At 37.2% G+C, this 20,678-nt stretch overlaps 1 protein-coding gene across 1 annotated transcript; it reads right to left on the bottom strand.

Annotated features, from left to right (window-relative positions):
* Nucleotides 1–6,375: 6,375 nt before the first annotated feature.
* Nucleotides 6,376–16,336, bottom strand: LOC139143994 (CMP-N-acetylneuraminate-beta-galactosamide-alpha-2,3-sialyltransferase 1-like). Its single transcript, XM_070714623.1, has 8 exons — nt 16,181–16,336; nt 13,456–13,675; nt 12,829–13,003; nt 12,295–12,454; nt 10,527–10,635; nt 9,969–10,060; nt 9,119–9,243; nt 6,376–8,346 (listed from the first exon to the last, which is right to left on the bottom strand). Exons 1-8 carry the CDS (start codon nt 16,282–16,284, stop codon nt 8,105–8,107), a joined length of 1,227 nt encoding a protein of 408 aa, XP_070570724.1. The 5' UTR covers nt 16,285–16,336; the 3' UTR covers nt 6,376–8,104.
* Nucleotides 16,337–20,678: the final 4,342 nt, after the last annotated feature.

The following is a 20,678-nucleotide window of genomic DNA, read 5'->3' as shown; positions in this document are numbered from 1 at the left end:
ATAATTAGACTAAGTGGAAGTATGCAGTTTTTTTCTTGCTTCATGGCGGTTCAATAAATATCTGTAGCTATGCCATTGCGGGAAAAGACGGTCGTTGTCAACCAGATGGCAGAAAATTACTATTCACGTAATTTATGATCTTTCATTTCCGTCAACGAATACAATGTTTCAATGCATGTGTCTACCCCCACAGCTGGCTAGCATTCAAATTCATGATTATTCCAACTGTGTTAATTAGCCTGGAGAATTGGAAGATTCACGCTTCGCATGTCGTTGACGTCAAAAATGACGTCAATATAACGATAAATTACTCGTAGGTGAAGCCTGGAACGTACACAGAAATGAGTGTATTCCTAAGCACCGTGTGTATTGTGTATATGTCAGTATCGCTGCATGCCTTCTACAGAACAATGCGGCAATGTGACATTTACTGGGGGGCGTGCAAAAAAACTACTTAATCATTTTTTGTTTCATCGATTTGGTCTGAAAAGTTATAGAAAGGTATAGTAAACGAGTCCATATTTTCGCATTTTAACATACAAACGATTCTGAGTAAATGTTTCAAAGATCGTAAAACATTAACCTTCCGTGTTATATATACAAAGGAAACTTTAATTTATATTTCACAGTGAGGACATTTACAGTATATTTAAAGGCCCTTTTGGCGATCCCTGGGAGCGCCTTTGTTCTAGTCTGCAGGAGGATTAGGAGATGTGATAACCGTTTCTTTTTCATTGAAATTGTAATCTAGTAGGTAAATTTTTTATGAGACAATCTGGCGCCAACACAGGCCTTTAACTAAAAAAGGGATCATCAAATCGTGAATGCTGTCATCGGCCCTATTCTTCGAAAAGAATTTCAAAGGTCAGGTTTCGGTCTTCTTCGTTCGCTTCGTGCCGCTGGTTTGAAAATTGTTGACAATTGCTGACAATTTCCAAAGTTTCAATTCGTTAAATATTGTGATTCGTTCTTCTTTTTGTTACCTTATAGAGACTCACTTGGTTGTAATAGTGGAGAAGTGAATTGGTCGTCACGCCGTACGCAAGCAATTTAATTTCGCGCCAACATTCAGGGAGACTGCCGACGTTATCTTACCTGTGAGCGACCTAACGACCGACACTGCGCCGCGCTGTGTTGTGTAGAGAATAACTATTTGTGACACATGTGTTGATTAAGAAAGTGGAAATCTTTGATAGCTCATTTCAGGATGGCCTGACAAAAATGTCAAAAATAGCTGCAAAAGTACACCATTGAGGATTACATCATAATTTGAACATATCACATTAAGACCATCCCTGAGAACATGCCAATCAAAGATATTAGACGAGCACGGTTTGACAAACAAATTTTGTGACCAACAAGGGTAAAATTTGCCCCCGACACACAAAATTGCAGATGTCATCATAACTTCAATATATCATATTAAGATAACCTCTAGGAAACTGTATACCAAATATCAAAACTATCAGACGAGCAGTTTTTGAGAAACAATTTTTTGAACCAAAATGGCAAAAATTGCCCCAAAATTACAAAATTGCGGATTTCATCATTATCTTAATACACCATGAATAAGATAACCCCTAGAAACCTGCATACCAAATATCAAAGCTGTCGGATGAATACGTTTTGAGAAACAAATTTTGCAACCGAAAATCGCAAAAATTGCCCCAATATTACAAAATTGTAGATTTCATCATAGTTTGAATATATCGCACTTTGATCATCCCCATGAACCTATATCCCAAATGTCAAATTTGTCTGACCTGCAGTTTTGAAGAAAAAGATTTTTGAAGATTTTTCGACCAAACTGACAAAAATAGCCCCACAAACAAATTTGCATATTTCACCACAAATTGAATCAAACAAAGTGAGGTGACCCCTAGTGAACTTCATATCAAATTTCAAAGCAACAGGACAAGCGATGTCAGAGAAGAAGATTTTTGACCAAAACAGCCCAATTGCCCCAAAATACAAATATGCATATTTCACCACGATTTGAACAAACGTAACTGAGGTCACTCGAAGTGAACCGCATATCGAATTTCAAAGCATTCAGACATGCAGTTTCAGAGAAGAAGGCAGTTGTTGACGGCCAACGGAGGGACGGACTGACGACGAACGGACGACGACGGAAAATCAGTCCATTTGATTAGCTGCGCGTCGCTGAAAGGGGAGCTAATAAGATCTGAGACACCTATAGACCATGCCATATTGGCTCAGTCATTTCAACAGAGTTATTAACTATGTCAGGTCAAGTAAAACTTTTCAAGAAAGGGTAAGTAAAAGCGCCGTCTGTAGTTTTGTCCTTGCCACCATGTCAGTAACTTTACAAACATACATGCCGAAATGCACCAAGTATCCTTCAGTGGACTTTTAACCCTAAAACATTGTAGATAAAATATCAACTTTCTGTGCTTATCACATGGAGTGTTCTTACTCTATACTTCCGATACACTCACAATTAAATACAGGTATAGTGCTGTAGCAGTTTTTAAGTAAAATAAAATGAGCACTAACTTCTTCTCAGTGCAAGAAGAGCCTGGCTATCGAGTTGGAGTTTTCGCCGTTTGGTAACCTGTATAGTTACATCATATTTATTTACAAAGTATATTAACTGAATCGTATAGCTGTCCTTCCTTGAAATAACGATGGCGCGATGTAGATGTACAAAAACGTTATTACGAGAACTCATTAATATTGCAGGCACAGCTGAGTATCTGTCACAGCTTTTGCAATTTGTTTCGTGTTTCTTGGCTCATGTGACAACTACAATTTCTAAGTCTACTTCTCACAGGTTTTTTAAATACATAACTGAGCTAAAGTGTGTCCTGCATTGTTAGTGATGAAAATCGAATTCAACTTTTGACTTAAATTACAGTATGTTGCAAAATAGCTTGGAATTACAACGTGCTTTGGTGATTAGAAAACGTTTGTGATGTGATAGAAAATAACGCCAACTGCATTCATTACGAACGTTCTCATTTTAGAGATTTTGCAACAATTTAACTCAATACGACGTCAACAATAACAACGTCCGTCAGACACAGACAAAACAAATAGACAAACCAAATACTGAGTATTTCATAATACTGTAGGAAAGAGATCAAGAAACTGCAGTTGTTAAAAGGTACAAAATTATTAAAAAATTGTCAGAAAGTTACAGTTAGTGTATAACATATCAATCAGGAATTGTGATCAAGAATTTCATGTTTCAGATTAACACTTAAGACATTAGAATGTCAATGTCATATATGTAAAACCACGCGTGTATATATTCAGTAGGTGTCAACATAGCTTTGGTCACTTTGTTTTGATTTTGCTACACTGGGCGCCATATTCACCAGCGTTCATGAGCCTTTTAAAGGGATACAGTCGTTGGAACTGCGCTCAAAGGTCGTATGGGACCCATACGACCAATGTAAACACTGCATCCAAGGTACGATGGTGATTGATGAAAGTTAAAACATGTCTGTCATAATCTACATCGTATAATTGAAATGTTGCATCTATGATGATGAGGTGCATCTAGATATCGTCCACGAAATGCATTGTTTGTAAACAAGAAACCCGCACAGGCGCAGTTCCGACGACTGTTTTCCTTTAAACCGTATTCTTGCGTCTAATTTCTACGTCCAAAGCTTCATTTTCAACGACAAATTACCAAATTGTCCTGAAAACGAAAATTTTGTACACTATTCACTCGGTTATCGCCTGCCTAAGGGTGACCATGGCCAGGCTTGGGTTTTGGACAATAGTAAGTTAGTGATCTCTGAAAATTTGGCTGCGAAAAAACTTTACGATCGAGCTACGAAAGTATAATAACGTAGGAAGGAAAGAAGTAAATTTTCATTAACTCGTGCTTCGTTCTATTTTATGCGTGGGCTACTAAAAAGAGTAATTTATGTTTTATTATCTCATCACATCAACATATTTCCATGAGCTCTGGTGATTAATAAGTTTCAAATTTATCTTGATATTTTGTCAGTGATGATAATGATGAAGCTCTAGATTGTGCAGGTTTTTATTGACATTCATTTTAGTCAATCGGTAATCTGTACTTTATACTGACAGTACTACAGATCACTTCTGTGGCCCCGGATGCCGATCGGGCTAGCTTGTGCTGAAGTATCGACTGTCAGTAGACTGCTGGTCAGTGAATCGCGCCTAATCACAATATTATTGAAATCATGTGAGAACAGAACTAGCGGCTATGAACACCACCGTTGCGATCATTACACTGCAGATCTTCCCAGAATTAAGAGCTGACTCAATGTTGCTGAAGAAGCACAAGTATGTGGGTGTTTTAGTGACAATAATTTGTCTTTTATCTCCGATGTGTTATCTCTATGCAGATCTGATATCTTAGGGAAGTGATATAGCTATAGTGTTGCCACCTTTGCGTTTGCATGAGAGATTTAAACTAACCCTTTGAGTGTTGTAATTTTTCCCACCAAAATTTCAGTGCAATATTTTACCAAGTTTTATGAATTTTTCTGAAACTTTTTCAGAAAATTTTGATCAATTTGGCATCACTTTTCATTAGCTACAGTTTTTCACCAAAATTTTGGCAAAAATCTGAAAAAAATGACTGTGGCACACTTTATAAAGGTGACAAAAATTGACTTTAGCGCCAAAAGGGTTAAAAACAAAATATTTTAATGCTATCTCCCTCAAAAGTTACTGAAAGGTTGTAAATGATGTTCTTCGTTATCATTGTTGTTATCAATATATATAATATACAATGAAATCCTGGCAGTGTACAGCATCATCATTAAAGCAGGCGTATCTTTCACACTCTCCTCCAGAGTTACACAAAGGATAGCACAAGATGCGCGCGCACATTATCTGTTCTAGTTTCGGGCAAAATCCCACAATTTCAATGGTTGTCAACAAAATTATCTTGATATTTGGTAAGTATATATCTCCATTGCCCTCGCCCTGTATGCCATGCAATATTCCTGAAACCTTTAAAAAGGGTGACAAATCAGTGATAATCTATCCTGTATTTTGGACTGTTGTATGCCAGAAACTTCGAGCTCATTTTGGCAGGTCACATACTGACCCGCCAACAATAATTTGTCCTATTGACTGGATTGGATGCGCTGCAGCAAGGCCTGAAACGTTACTTATCCAGTTTTAACCTATACATCCGGTGGTCACATTGTACTGTATAAGGTGCATGGTTTCTTGGGATGAAACCCACTAATGTTACAATTCTTAGGAAGCAGTCGTTATTTACGGCCAGGGCTGGTTGGGCGAGGAATTGTTGTCGAAATCTTGCATATTCTTTTGAAAACATCGTTCCCCACCTTAAGTAAAAAAAAATATAGTACCGTCCCTGCCTTATATGTACGAAGTACACTTCAGTGATTTCTGTCGGTAAAATTGTTTTAGAGAGTTAGAGAGATAACATTTCATGCGTCACCTTGAGAATTTCTTGCAAAACAGCAGTGTTAAAGGTATACTGTCACCTGTTCCAATTTTGCCACAGTTACCACGGAAAGAGAAAATCTAACCAATCACAGATTTTAAGCGGGTGGCCGCTTTTTAAAACAGCGCCCTCACATGGGTATTTTGAATACCAAGGGACGCCCTTTTGACCATATATGGGCATATTAAGATTACAGGTGATTGTATACCTTTAAATGAGCAATATTTTTAGGTTTTGATACATTTCCTTGTGTCTGTGACAGCTTTCTGTTCTACAATATGTTAAGTGCCTTCGGCTTATAAGCTGAACATGTAAAACCAACACTGTTATCCACACACAGGCTGAATCGATCAAAACCTATTATTTGTATATTCAAATAAATTGAATATTATGCAGTGTGTTACGCGATAACAATTATATGCAAATATTCATAAAAGGTGTGTTGAAAGCCTCATACTCAATAGTCTAACATTTTTGTAGCGAGGTAAAACATTTGTAGCTGTAAATCAAAGAAAAATACTGAAAATTATGAAAAGATACAGAATCCATAATGTTTTGTGCAATTAAATTAAGTCAATAAATTCTTCCGACTTTGTGACACTTCTGGGTATCTAAACTTTGAAGACGAGGCAATTATTATGGTTTTCCTGCAAACGACGTCGCCATTATATATAATTCATTGACCACTTTGAAATCAACATAATCTGCGAATTCCTGTCTCACTTTCTCGCCTCCTGCATTTTAATCAGAGTTTTGGCCGTGAGTCTCGTGACAAGAAAACACCGGATATGAGGCGATGAAACATCAAATGTACCAGTCATTGTCGCAAGGAAAGCTCTCGTGTATATAGAGAAAGTTTGATTTGCTATTGATATTTTATTTTTGAGATTTTGCTATGACATATAAACATATGTGAAATTAATTACACTCGCAAAGTCAGTAGGTTTTCAGTAAGAAAATTAACAAATGTAAATGACATTTAATTACTAATTTGTACAGAAAAAGTCTTTGAAAGCCTCAGTTGCTCGAAAATGGCGATATTTACACTGATTCAATATGACATTAAACTGGTCCAATAATCATTTCCATTCAAGGTAATATATTACCAGGTCCATGGGACAATTGTGATTTACAAATTTAAGTAGGACCATCCTGAACCACTGATAGTTAGTGGTGGTACCAGGTGTCCGGAATGGGTAAGCGTACCCTGCTAGCGTGCTACACCCGTCAGGATTGGTCCCAAAATTGTCTAAATATTGTATGAAAAGATACAGGATATGAATCACTGTAATAAGTCAAAGCCGGGAATGCTGTCATTAATCATTTGAGTGACCGAGGTGTCATATTTGGCCACAATGTCGTCATATCGACCGTAGAACTTTTTGAAAGTCCTAACGAGTCCTTTTGTTGTGTATCCTTGTCTCAGTAATTTTGATGCCAATGAGCTGTGTCTCAGTTGAAAATCAGTGTAGGAATCACAAGCCCTACAATACCTGAGAAGTTGAGACACGTACACACCATAAGCAGGTGCAGATGGAATATTACTTGACAAGTGGGGATAATTTATGATTTCAAAATCAAAATCATCCCTTTTGTCATACAGCTTAGTGTGTAGCCCATTAGTACCCACTTGTAGGAACAGATCAAGATATGAAGCAGAGTTCCTACCCTCTGTTGTTTCTTTGATTTCCAACTCATCAGGGTAAATATGATGTAAGTAATTTGATATGTTTGGATTGTCTAGACTAATCAGATCAAGCAAAACAGCAGCCTTCAGACTGTGTGGTACATGCTATATTTAAATTACACTGGCGAATATATTCGCGACGATTTGTCTTCAGTCCCTGCAAAATTTTTCCATTATCAATTATTTTAAATAAATAACGTGGTCGTCCTCACTCGTCAGCAGATTTTGTCACCGAGTAAAATATATGTTATGATTCAAATAGACTGGCGCAATAGTCGCTTGTTTTTTTTCGAGCGTAAATGGTCAAAAATCGAAATTTCTTTCTCATAGAATTAACACAAATATCAAATACCTGTAAATATCATGTAATTTCTTTCTCTGGCACCAAGCCTTGAACTGTGATCCCCAATTTTTTATTCTTGATTTGGTAAGAGCATGATTCAAAGTTTCATCGGTTGAAGCTTAAGGTAATATGAGCCTCGAAAGTAAAAGACTTAAACTTTTGCTCAAAATTTTCTCATTGAGTCTTTCAACCATTCTCTTTCAAAATCAAGATAAAAATCGGGGTTCACCGTGCAAATTTTGGTACTAGAGAAACAAATAACCCAAGATTTACCTACATTTGAAAATTCAAAATGGCTGCCATCCCTGTATTAACCCTATGAAGAAAAAAAAATAAAATTTCGATTTTCAAAAAAACTAAGGCGGTAAAAGTTTTTCTCTTTCCAAGGGCTTTAAAATGAGGCGCCCCCCCGCAAGTGTAAACCAGAAAATAATTGCAGAAATTTGAGAGTCCGAGTATCTGTCCCGAAGGCGCGTTCTCAAAAATTTAAATCTTTCTCTACCGAGGCGAATGCTTTCATCCTTAATTCTGTGTGGCAAAGAATAGATCGTTCGTGGGTGCAAACAAAATGAAATACAAAGGGTAGCGTAGAGCTAAATCACCAAATGGACGTAAACGCATATCATTTTGAGATGTTTCAAGGTCATATTCCTGTTTCATTTCTTTGCTCTGTCTTGCTTGGTCGAGAAAGTCCAACAATATTGTTCTGTTCTAGTAAATTCCAAAGATTCCATTCGTTGATAAAGTTGTGATTCGTTCTCCCCTTTGTTATTCTATATGTATTCCCTTGGTCGTAGTAGTGGAGAAATGAACTGTTCGTCACGCCATACCCAAACAACTTAACTTCATCACAAATATTGAGGGCGACTGCCGCCGTTATTGCACCTGGGAAAAAACAGAAGTTCAATCTCAATTCCGAACATATGTATAACTCGTCAAGTCACTACAAATGTTCGATACATTCGATCATGATCATTGTTCGATTATCAAAGCACTCTCGGAACCAGATTTCTTATCGCATGGAGAATGCGTCCGATACAAACCGATCTCCCTGACGGCCAACCATGAAACATCATGACTTTATCGCAAATGACGTCATGCTTTCTCTCATTAATATGCATGATAAATATTTGTCCCCATTTTCCGCACAGACGACGAAAATAAAATATGTTAGTGTTAAAATGGCTACTAAAAGTCACACTTATTTGTATGAATTTATGGCTCAGACTACAAGCTGCAACAACAGCCACGTATGCAACAACAACATTTGACCGAATTTTAGGCAGTGTTGTCGGATGTTGCGCGCGTGCAGCTTAGCAGCAAACCTGAAATCGCGATCAACGCTATGCGCTATTGACGCCAAATCAAATTGTGCTAACGAATGCACCTGCAGTATCGTTGAACAGAATTTTAATCGGCGTGTTGACATCCCCTAAGCATTTTTTCGAGTGGGAGATGATGCCATTTTGCAGATCTCACATGTTGCAAAACATGATAAATGTACTGTAATGAACCATACCGAAGTTACGAGGATATTGTACAAAGATTGGATGGACAAGAATGGCCGAACATTTAGTCTTCGCACAGTAGTTCAACCCCTGCGACCAAGATTGTCATGTTTTATCATACGTTTCTGACTTTAAATTAAAATTTTCACCTGTAGAGGGATAACGTCCTCTCCCATCAAGAAAACGGATCTTGAAATGTCGTAGCAAATCAGGATGTATTACCCTTATGCGTTTTGGATTCAGCAGCGAGCCGTTATTGAAATATCCCTTAGAACTATGAAAAACAAACAAAAAGGCACAATTTAAGTATGGTTAAATGTAAAATTTCTTTTCTGACTGAAGCGATTGCGACAAAATGTTAAACGGATATGTGATGCAATATTTATGGGATGAAATGATAATACGGTCGCTCAACAAATATTATATAGGGACCCAGTAAACATTCCTTACAGCTTGGTGCTGGGTCAAACGAAACTATGGTATTTATTACTTCTCGATCTGCAATTATAATGGTCTTCTGAGAAGTGTGTCTGACGAGAATTATAGGACTCCACAAGTGCATGCCAAATTACTAATGCTTTGCCATCTCATTGACTGCGTTCCGTTTTAACTTTCAATCCACCTCGAAAGTATTAAAAACCCTTTGGGTGCTGTAAATTTTTTCCGCCAAAATTTTAGTGAAAATTTTTTTCTGTAATTTTTTTGACAATTTTGGAATAAATGGACATTACCTTTCAAAAACTGTCATGGTTGCATTTTATAAAGGCGGCAATAATTGAATTTGTCACTCAAAGGGTTAATGAAATCCGTCTGAATGGAGCTTGGGTATGTATCGTCTCGCAGGACCGGTTATTTGAATTTTGAAAGTGCGCTGATTGGACCGTTCCAACGGTGATAGTTATTTTAATGTCATGACATTTTTAATTTACGAATTTTGTATTTTAGTGAAAACACTGTGCTTTGTATATACGATATAATCTTAGTTGCTCATATACTTACAGCTTCGGTACAGAAGCCATGCTGCCGTTCAGGAACTTCTCTAGCCACGACACAATATACGGTGAAAAGAGTGGGGCTAGAAAGTAAACATTCTGAATAACAACAATAACAATAAAATAAACAACAACAACAAACAGCAACAACAGCAATAACAACAATAATGATAATAATAATAATAATAATAATAATAAAAGCAACAACAGCAATAACAACAATAATGATCGCTGGATGTATGCCAACACAAATACTTAACATTTAATGCTACACTTTTTACTTATTCGCTTTCTTAAATTCCCTTTCAAATTTAGTAAATAACACCAAAACAATTAAAATTGAATTTTCTATTTCTATTGTTTGTGGTGTTTTCATATTGACAAATAATGTCGGCAAATACAATATGGCCGCCGCCACTTCTGTCACATATGACGAAATGCAGTATTGTTAACATGTAGAAGACGAAAGTGTCAGTGGTAGTGGCCCTCGTTTATTTGCGTATTTGCAATTAATGATTCCTAAAAATGTTGAAGATATGGAAGTTTATTAAATGAGTTTCCCCACCTCAAAGTTTTTAAGCTCTGTAACGTACATAGATTTTGGGAAACCGGTGTAGACTGTGGTTTTGCTGCCAACATCCCGTTCAAACCCACGTAGTCGAGCTGTGTTCATTCTATGAATAGTTAAAATACATAGAAACCTACATGTGATGAGTAAACATTAGGAGCACTCTGCGTCACATTTTGTACATTTAAGTGAAATATCCACTCAGATATAATTGTTCAATTATGTTAAAGTGGGCGCCATATTTGTTAAAAATCTTTGCCAAGCAAAGTTTCCACTGGGGTCGAATAGCTAAGGTGATAGCCTCGTTTTCATAAAATATGTCAACTATCGTAAACCCCATATGTGCTGCTATTTATCAATTCCCAGACTGATCACGACCTAGAGTTGTAGAAAACGCTAAGCGAATGACACATAAAAGAAAGGCTTTGCATATCGTTGTGTGCCGATATTGTGCCTAGATTAGCGTCAGTAGTCAGTCATTACTACGCAAAAACATTGTAGTACTTGGTAATGTTTCGATATTGTCTCGATCTACTCTGTAGTTACTAAGAGAATCGCTTGTTTTAATTTCCATACAGGGAACTTTTCTACTGCATGCACTCTCTTAGTCAACAATTTGATAGTCATGACTTTGCTTGTCTAGATGAATACACTGTGTTACGTACGGGTGATATATAAAGCTACAAAATGTATTCCTACGTTTTCAAACTTAAGCTTAGAGTCATTAATAATCCACTTTTGATTTGCTGTTTCCAGTTACATAACAATAGAAAATGTGTCATCGTAAATTCAAAAAAATCAGTGTACAATATTAGGAACTTTCTTTATTCTTTTCTTACTGACTGAAATCTCGTGTAATTTCATTTTATTTCTTGTGTACTAAGTACATTATTTCCTGATATTATTAATTCATTTAAGTATTAGCGCCTCAAAAATGGAAGACTTATAAACTTTTGCTCAAACTGTCCTCAAGCAAACTTTCAAGCATTCTCTTTCAAAATCAAGAATATTAATATAAATCGGGGGCCACCGTGCAAAGTTTGGTTGCAAGAAAGACAAATTACCGCATGTTTAACCGATATTTGAAATTCAACATATCCGCCATCGCCGTGTTATGAGGAAAATAAAATTCCCGATTTTTACAAAACTAAGCCGGTGAAAACTTTATTTACTCTACAAGCTTCAAAATGAGCCCTCACAAGTGGTAGGCCAAAAGTATATTGTATAGTCCGAATATTTGTCCCCGAGCTGCGTTCATGGATAAATATAAGAAAATACGATCATGAATTCACAAAATATGGTGGACAACTGAGGGCGCCGTCCCACCGTTCTCGCAAAAGACCGACCCGATTAATCTGCGTCTGAAATTTTGAAACAAATACAAATGGCTTCAAATGGCAACGCAAATTATTTATCTTAAATGGAATTCTAACTCAGATTAACTTTATCCTGGCAGTCGACACTGACATTGAAAGTATTTGACACGATACCTAGTTGTGAGCCCAAAATGTGGGCAAGTGATTTGTCAGTATCACAGCTCAGTATAAAATTTTAGATGCAATGTGCCTGGAGGAAATATATACGATCTGTATAGCTGTTGTAATGTCAACAAACAAACAAACTAACATTCTTTTTAGAAAGAACAAATAAATGTGATCTGAATGATATTTGTCTTTAGCAATAGGGGACACTGCATGCAGTGCAAAGGAATTAGTATTTGGAGTCATGTGGTCAGAAAATAAGAGAAGATGTGGCATTCACTTACCGAAAGACATGGTCATAGGAGTCGATCTCGGCTCCAGCGTTCGAGCCTTTCAATATTCCGCTATTCCCAACCACGGCACAGCGAACACACTTGTCCGCATATTTGTCTTCCATTATCGGAGCCGCTGAATAGTTTTCGTTGTTGACCAGACGAATTAGGTCTTATAAAGAACAACACAAAAGGAGAAAACATACTCACCTATCAACAGCTGCATGAGTAGTTTTAACGAATTGCTACTTTCCCATCCAAATATTGATCTTTTCAATAATTTTGATCAGTTTAAAATTGACATTAGACATTCAATTTTTGCTAGTTTACCTACTTAATTGTATTTCTTGTGTGTTTCTTTAGATTCACCTTTTGTATAGATCTCCCTTTTCCTATGTGACTTGTTCTGTGATTGTATTTGTCTGTAATTGTAGTTGTGTGTTTATAGTTTATTTGTGGAACCTGTAAATGGGACTAGTTCCTATAGGCTTTCCTAATAAACAAATTAAAATTAAAAATAAAATACATAAAATTAAGAGTCCTCACTTCTTCTTGCGAACCTTCTTAATCCCATCGGCGTATCGGTACAAAATGTCAAATTGTAAAAACTTTCCCAGTTGTTGATGTCATTTCTGTCGAGGAAAGGCTTGATGCGGGGGTCGAATCGCTGATTGAACCACTCTGACCGTCCCGGAACATTGCGTAGGCTGCGTGCGCATGCCTGCAATGGAAATTCGAATGAGTACTGGACTGATGCACTGACTGAATAAGAACATTTTCATTAAAGTTGGGATTTGAATATTGTCCAGTAGTGAGAACAATGGACTACTAGAATACTGGACGAAAACTTGAAAATTGAAATTTGTTTTTAAAATTAGACATATGCGAATAATCGACGATACCGGTAAATGACACTCAAATTACCGACGCATTGCCTTAATATGCTAAATCTTGCTAGGTGTTTGAATGTTTTGTGACATTCGTGTTTCAGACTATCAGAGAGTTGCAATAAAATCTCCAAACGCGCATCATACAGTTTGGAGACGATGACATTGTGAAATATGATGACAATAACTCCCTGTAAACCGGTGGGACAGTCACGGGTAACAACCGATTCGGAAGTACCTTTTCACACCGTATGATTATTTTCGAGTACTATATCCTGAAACTTACCGGCTGGCTGTAACATTTTCTCAACGTCGGTGGTCGGAGATAGGTTTCCATGACTGTCATGCTCTTTGTCTTTATTTTAGGAAGGTCGGCTTCTTTTACATTCAAAGGGCCATCTATATGAAAGACTTCCCTGAGTTTGCCATCATCGTTCAGGACCTCGTACAGCGCCCTCACCGGCACAGGTGCCGGGGTTGCACAAGGCGACAATGTGTCATCAAACCTATAATTAATAATCGGGAATTCCACAATAGGAACGTAAAAGAAACGGACAGTATTTACACAAAGGAAATTATTTTTAATATGCGTGATAATAAATAGATACTGTCTCTTCTGTTGCTGCTCCGCTAGGTGACTGGATGCCGTATGTTGTAGGTTCGAACCTCGAATGAAGACAATGTATTATATCGGAGAATACAGCGTGTCCGGGGTTTTACCTCCTTTTACATGCAACTGAAATATTCCGATCACTTTTCGGTATTACTTGCAACAAGGGGGCTCTTAAACTATTCGCTCACGAAACTTGAATACGGCAGCGAGGGAAACACGCGATAAAATAGTTTTGCATAAACGAATCCGCTTGTTCTCAATAACAGATCGCGCCAGTTCGGTGCGGTTCAGTCTTTTGGCATTCAATGGCACACCCACGACTGTATTGTTGGTAATAGCATAGACCAAGGTCAATTGAGTGTGAACTGTAAAAAGACTGCAGCGAAGGTGTCCAATTAAAACTCTTTCTTATATTGATTATTTCATGGCTGCACAAATTTTCAAGATCTTAATGGTCTAGCACCCGAATACTTAAACCAGGTGTATCCGACATAAATCATTTAAATACCCTTGGTTCCAGTAACCGTATAACAAGTTTATAAACCGTGCAACTATCATTTGATATGATAATTCTCTTTCTAGTAGATGCATTGGGAATTTGCGATTTAAAAGCCAAGCTGTGCAATTTTCTGCAAACAAATTTCTGAATAGAGGTTCTTCACTGAACTGACTTTCTTCCCGTTAACTGTTCTGTTGTTGGAATGTGTCAATGTTTTCCAGTATGTTTAATCAGCTGCATTTCGTTTGTTTGTTTGTTTGTTTGTTTGTTTGTTTAACGTCCTTCCTGAGGGTTCTGTATATGTACGATATTTTTGTAACTTAGACTACCCTTTTGAAGTAAACCATCATCATTATCACCATCATTATCATCATCATCATCATCGTCGTCATCATCATCATCATCATCATCATCATCATCATCATCATCATCATCATCATCATCCTTCCTGGCGGCTCTGCCTTTAAATGATTGACATACATACAAACACATCGCTGCACAGTATTACCAGTATTATCGTACAAGACTCAAACGGAGTTCCCATAATAAGGAGGTTGTAGTGGGTCTTGACAAGCTCCTTAAGACAACCACTAACCATGATACATACAACACCAAGAACTATAGAAAAGTGAAACAATGAGTCAAATTACAAGTCATTACAGAGGCACCAAAAACAAATAAGGACACTCGGTCTGATCGCCACACTTTGGCCAAACAGACTGATTGATTGAGTGTTTCAGTTTGTGCAAACATTTATCATACTGTGGAAACAGATTGACTGCGCACGACATTTTAGCATTGAACTTCAGGTTGTATCTTTTATACAAACATGAACCATGTACCCATGATATACTGTGTATGATCTTTGGTGTGTATGATATTTTGTTTCTAATTCAATTGTGAAGTCCGCAAACTATTAACTCATTTCAAATCATGGGTCACTCAGTGCTACGCGTCGAACATTCAATATCGCACACCCGGCGTTGTCTGGATTTGAGCAGGGACCAAGGCTCAGCGATTCGAACTATGAAAGAGGAACGACTATGAAAGGAAAATGCTTGCACACCGTATTGAGTTTAACATGCGTGCCTGCATATGACGAATAGCCAATAGGGTGACACATTCAAACAGTAGCCGCAATTAGAGCATCATACCTCTTCGTACACTTTTTCAGACATACCATGTCAAAGTTGATTCGATCATGTGACGATTTTATAAGTCCTGCCTTTCCAAGATGGAAGCAACCACACGCTTATTATTATGTCCAGCACGAATCAATGTAACTCAAGGTTCACGTAAGGTCAAAGCAACACAAAGCAAATGATGACCCGTATATATGCATTCCGTTTTGTAAGAACAATCAGAGGCGACGCCATGGGATCGATGTCGAATAAACACGCGATGTCTTAAGGGGATTTGACCTCAAAGAAAAGTTTCCCATCAAAGAAGTCCAGAAATCGAGGCATGGAACTTTTGATAGAGACCGTACAACATAGAATACACTCACATTATTATTGTCATATCAACCTAAAAACTTGCACCTTGCTATCACTTTCCGCGGTTACAAATTCGAAACCTTTGCATGGTGTACCTGCCCCTTGACGAAATACAGCCATGTTCTTAAAACAACACACCGAGAGCAGAGAGAAATTGATCGTGTTGTACGGGGAAAAATGAATCAAGAGACATAAAATAATATTTAATCTTTGAGTTCTCAACGTCACAGACCAAAAGTCAACTCTCGCACTGACAGCTATAGCTACCAAGTACAATCATTCAAAGTCTGATTTCAGCACTTTCATAAATATCACTGCGCAATAAAACTGGTATAGGGAGGGGACAGTGCTAATGTACATTGGCGAAACTAACAAACACAATAAGCCTTGTGTCAATACTCACGTGCCCTTGCCTTCTTGCGGACTAATGTACGCGTGCAGTACAAAGTAAAATGCCGTGATGCTGATAGAAACTAATATAATACCAATGCATTTTCTCCTTCTCATTCTGTAAGCACAGCAAATAAAACAACGCAGATATCTTCATGGACGATGATCTCAAAGATTTGCATATGACCTAAAGCTACAGAAGTATAGTTATTGTGCATGACAAAAGACTCAGAGGTAAGTACGTGCTCACTCCAATACCTTTGTAATTTTTGTAGACACCGATTTAACAAGCAGCGACTTATTTCCAACTACTAGCGTAGGCGAAGCCCTACGAAAAAATGTATCAGATACAAAAGCACAATTTCCGTAGAACCATGTTTCATTACTTCTAAGTGTACCACCGTTCCCAAAAAACTGCGACTCTAAGCCTGTATCTATCGTAGTTAGATTTCAATTTCGAGTGTAATCTCTGTCAAAAAATTATATTCTTTTTCTTCTCACCTTTCCTTTCGTTCATTGTTCTGTTATCCTCCTGTTCATAATTTGTCCTGCCTTTTCATATTCTCCTTCTTGCCGCCTTTTGCCCATTTTAAATTTTTCAGGCTCTAATTGGGTGTGAATTTCTAACGTTTTCATTTCCTTATCAGACCGAAGCACATTACATTTCAAGACAGACAATAATTAATTTTACAACTAAATGTTTTACTGTGTCATATTGTGTTTTTCTCGTCAAAGAAGACTTTTCGGTTTGAAAGTGCCGATGACGCTAGGTCGTCTTTTCTGAGATAACCGAAACACATCCTGATCTAGTTCATCAATAAAGTCATCTTACTTGAAGTCTGGCATGTTGTAATTAGCTGACTTCACAGAGTGATGAGAAAATGAATGACTGCATAGTCATCTGATGCAAAGTGACTATAACTCTTTTTAAACAATTGATGATATTTAAGATACAAACTTGTCCGGATAACAGTCGAGTCTCTACTTTGCTGTTATAACAGAAAGAGAGCGTAAAGTTCCTGATGTCTCTTTATGTAGTTTCTTCAAAATGTATATAACTAAGATATTAAGTTATTGATTAACAAAATGGGTCTGTGGAACGGTAAAATCTGTGTAAAGCCAATAGTATACTTATCCCTCCGCTATCTTACTCTCTAGTTGACATCACGTTAAGCACACTGAGGCAAGAAGTGCAAAATTGTACGTTCACAACAAGATCAGAAAGTCGCACAAGCTAACAGCTTAAATCCAAGTAAAATGCAAGTCTAATCGGATGACGCATGCGATTCAGACATTTTTAAATTTCTAATAAATTTAAATTGCAATAAATCCACTGGTTCAGACAACATCAGCGCAAGGATAATATCTCTAACAACAGACCTATTTCATTCCTTCCTCTTGTACTAAAATTGTTAGAAAGACATGCCTACGGTGATTTTTATAATATTATGTCATTTCAAATTTTATTGTCAGATAACCAATCCGGTTTTCGTAAGTTCTATTCTTTTCAAATAGCCTTAAGTAACATTGCAAACTTATGGTACCAAGCAATCGATAGGGGAAATCTAATAGGCGTTTTACTTGTTGATTTTAGAAAGGCTTTAATCATGATATTTTCCTGCCGTAGGCTAACTCAAACTTTGTGGTTGTTCAGAGCAGACAACGCGCTTTTTCACTTCATACCTAACAGAACTCAGTAGGTTTCTTTTAACGGAACCCCAAGTGACCCCTTTCTGTCAGTACAGGCGTACCACAGACCCTGTTCCCCCTTCTATTTATAAATGACTTCACACTGGTTTCTGAACATTCTGATATGTATGCTGATGACACTGCAGCTCAGGTGATCAGTCCCAACATAGAGACATGAATCTGATCATACGCTGGTGCGATCAAAATAGCATGTGTGTTAATTCACAGAAAACTAAGGCTATATACAACCAAAACCATTGTTTCCTTGCTCTGGAATCAAATTATTTTTTCTTAATTCCTGTAACTCATAGCGAAATGCTTACGGTAGACTATTTCGACTGAATCACTCAGCCTTCATCAGCTGTTGTGTCATTGCGAATGGTGTGATGACGTAGACCGGTCCACTGACTGTAGGAGAGCGTTGTAAATTGGCCTTTGTGCTCTGATTTCAATGGTCTCTTTCACACAGCGTTTGATGCAGTGATCTTCACATGAGGTGATCTTGATGTTATCGGGATTGATTGAATGCTCTGTCTTTTTGCAGTGTTCATATTTTGCAGAGGTTTCTCATCTCTTGTGTTCTCTGGGTCTCGTTGCAAGTTGTCTAGCTGTTTCCCCGATGTAGTCTTGATTAAATACGTCACACTTGACACGATAAATATACCACACTATTTTAACTCTTCAGTTCTATCTTTAACGTGGGTGAGTATTTGTCGTATGGAGTTGAACGATCTGTGTGGCACATATTGACGCCATGAAATTTAAAAACTTTCAGTAAAACTTCAGATGTGCCTCTCACATACGGAATGCCTACACTGATGTTGACTTGTTTTGATTTATCTGTGTCCTTGTTTTTATCCTTCTTTCTGGGACTTTGAACATCCACTCTGGGTACCAATTGGTTCCCAGAGGTCTCGTGACGTGTTCAAGTTCTTTCTGCTTATCTTGTGTTTCTGTGACTATTGATTCAGCCCAGTGGAACAATGTCCTGACTACTGATCGTTTGTGTTCAAGATGATGATTGGAGTTGAAATTGAGATATTGATCTGTGTGGGTAGGTTTCTGTATTCTGTAACTTTAGTGGAGCCATCATCATTGATGTGAATACAACGGCCAGCCCTCAATTAGTATGAGGGGATGGAAATACCAGAAGTTTACAATGCCCTCCTGCGGCCATTTGATCGGTCTGCGTCATCGTATCATTCACAATGACACAACTTGTGAAGGCTTGGTGATTCAGTTGAAATATTCTACCGTAAGCAGTTTGCTATGAGTTACAGGAATTCCGAAAAAAGAATAAGGCTATATAGTCATCGAGACATCACAGAAAAAAAAGCCAGATCGAAATATCACATCAGTGTAAGGTGTGGTAATGATCAGCGTGATGATGTAACTCATGAAAAATTGTTGGGAAAAGCATTGCTGCAACTTAGAAAGTATACGTGCTTTTTTTAACTCAGCAAGCCAAGATGAATTTTTACAATTGATTAATATTACCTCATTTTAACCACTTTTCTAACATACGGGATCATTGTTACAACAAACATTTACTTCGTACTGAAAGCTGTAGCCAGAGTACTTTTAGACTCTGATTTTAACACTCCCAGTTGTAATTTATTCGACGTTTTAAATTAGTTACCATTTAGACTAATATAAGGATTGTATTTAATGAATCAGTCTTAATGTACAAAATAAAACATAATTTAGCTCCTTAATATTTCCAGAAGAGTCCGGAACGTCCAAATGAATTATATATACCAAGACACAGAACACAAAATTTTAACGAGACGTTTTACGTTTAACGGTGTCAACATATGGAATTGTTAACCAACAGATGTCAAATATTGTTCTACCCTTCTTTTAGGCAAATTCTAGTTCTGAAGCCAGTTTTGGCTTTTTGAAATTTTGCCCTTTGATACATGTTGTCTTTTATGTATATGTTTTTTGTTCTTTTAATATTTTAATGTACATGTTGTATATACAGATATATTTTTGTTGTATCTCGACACTCTGTGAGAAGAGCCCTTGGCTCAACAGTCTATGGAGTTTAAATAAAGTATAATAATAATTATAATGAACGTCTAAGTTACTCTGTGTGCCGTGCAGTATTTATGGTTAAAACACCTCTAGAAAATTCAAGGATTACAACTATATACATGAATATTAACATCATAGTACATCGAGATTGTAGTACAACAAAACTACAGAGTTCTTGAGCAATATGTAAATAATCATTCTAAAATAAACCAACTGCAATTATCGAGAAGTTTCTAGTTGACCTTTCATGGCGGGATAATGACCTCATCATCATATTAATATCATTCTTTGTCTGTTCAGTGAACTTAAGTGATGGGGTTCAAGGGCTGAAATTCACTTTTATTTGAATGTAAATTTTTGACTTTAGAGTTCCTTTACATGAAGTTCCTATTTTTGTAACCAGCTTTGATGTACGATGATACCATCGAATGCTCATCGGCCCATTGCACCACATCCCCGGTTCTGACTGGGTAATGCGTTGTTTACTGTTTTACGGGCCAATCTTATAAAACTATCATCGGCCATACATTCACACGTTCATGATAGATTAGTCAAAGTGGTTGGTGATAATGACATCATCAAGTATCACAGAGAGGGACAGCAAATCTGCTCTAGCTATATTACTATTTATTGTAATGTTTATGAAAACCTATTGCATTTTTAACAAAACATATCACCCAGCGTATCTTTTCATAAATAAGTCATAAACCAACCACACTTGGATACTCTAAATAAATTACAATTTATTTTACACTCTGAAACACAATATTATTTTGATAAGCTTT

This window comes from Ptychodera flava, chromosome 11 (genome assembly GCF_041260155.1).
Source record: "Ptychodera flava strain L36383 chromosome 11, AS_Pfla_20210202, whole genome shotgun sequence".
NCBI classification, from domain to species: Eukaryota; Metazoa; Hemichordata; class Enteropneusta; family Ptychoderidae; genus Ptychodera; species Ptychodera flava.
This window is presented reverse-complemented; position numbering and strand designations above follow the sequence as displayed.

Excerpts from the sequence above, each read along its gene's own strand:
- LOC139143994 (XM_070714623.1), bottom strand. The coding sequence starts at position 16,284 with ATGAGAAGGAGAAAATGCATTGGTATTATATTAGTTTCTATCAGCATC. Across the intron at positions 9,244-9,968 it reads ATGGCTTCTGTACCGAAGCT|TTCTAAGGGATATTTCAATA; the intron begins GTAAGTATATGA and ends TGTTTTTCATAG. Across the intron at positions 8,347-9,118 it reads AGGACGTTATCCCTCTACAG|GTGCAATAACGGCGGCAGTC; the intron begins GTGAAAATTTTA and ends GTTTTTTCCCAG.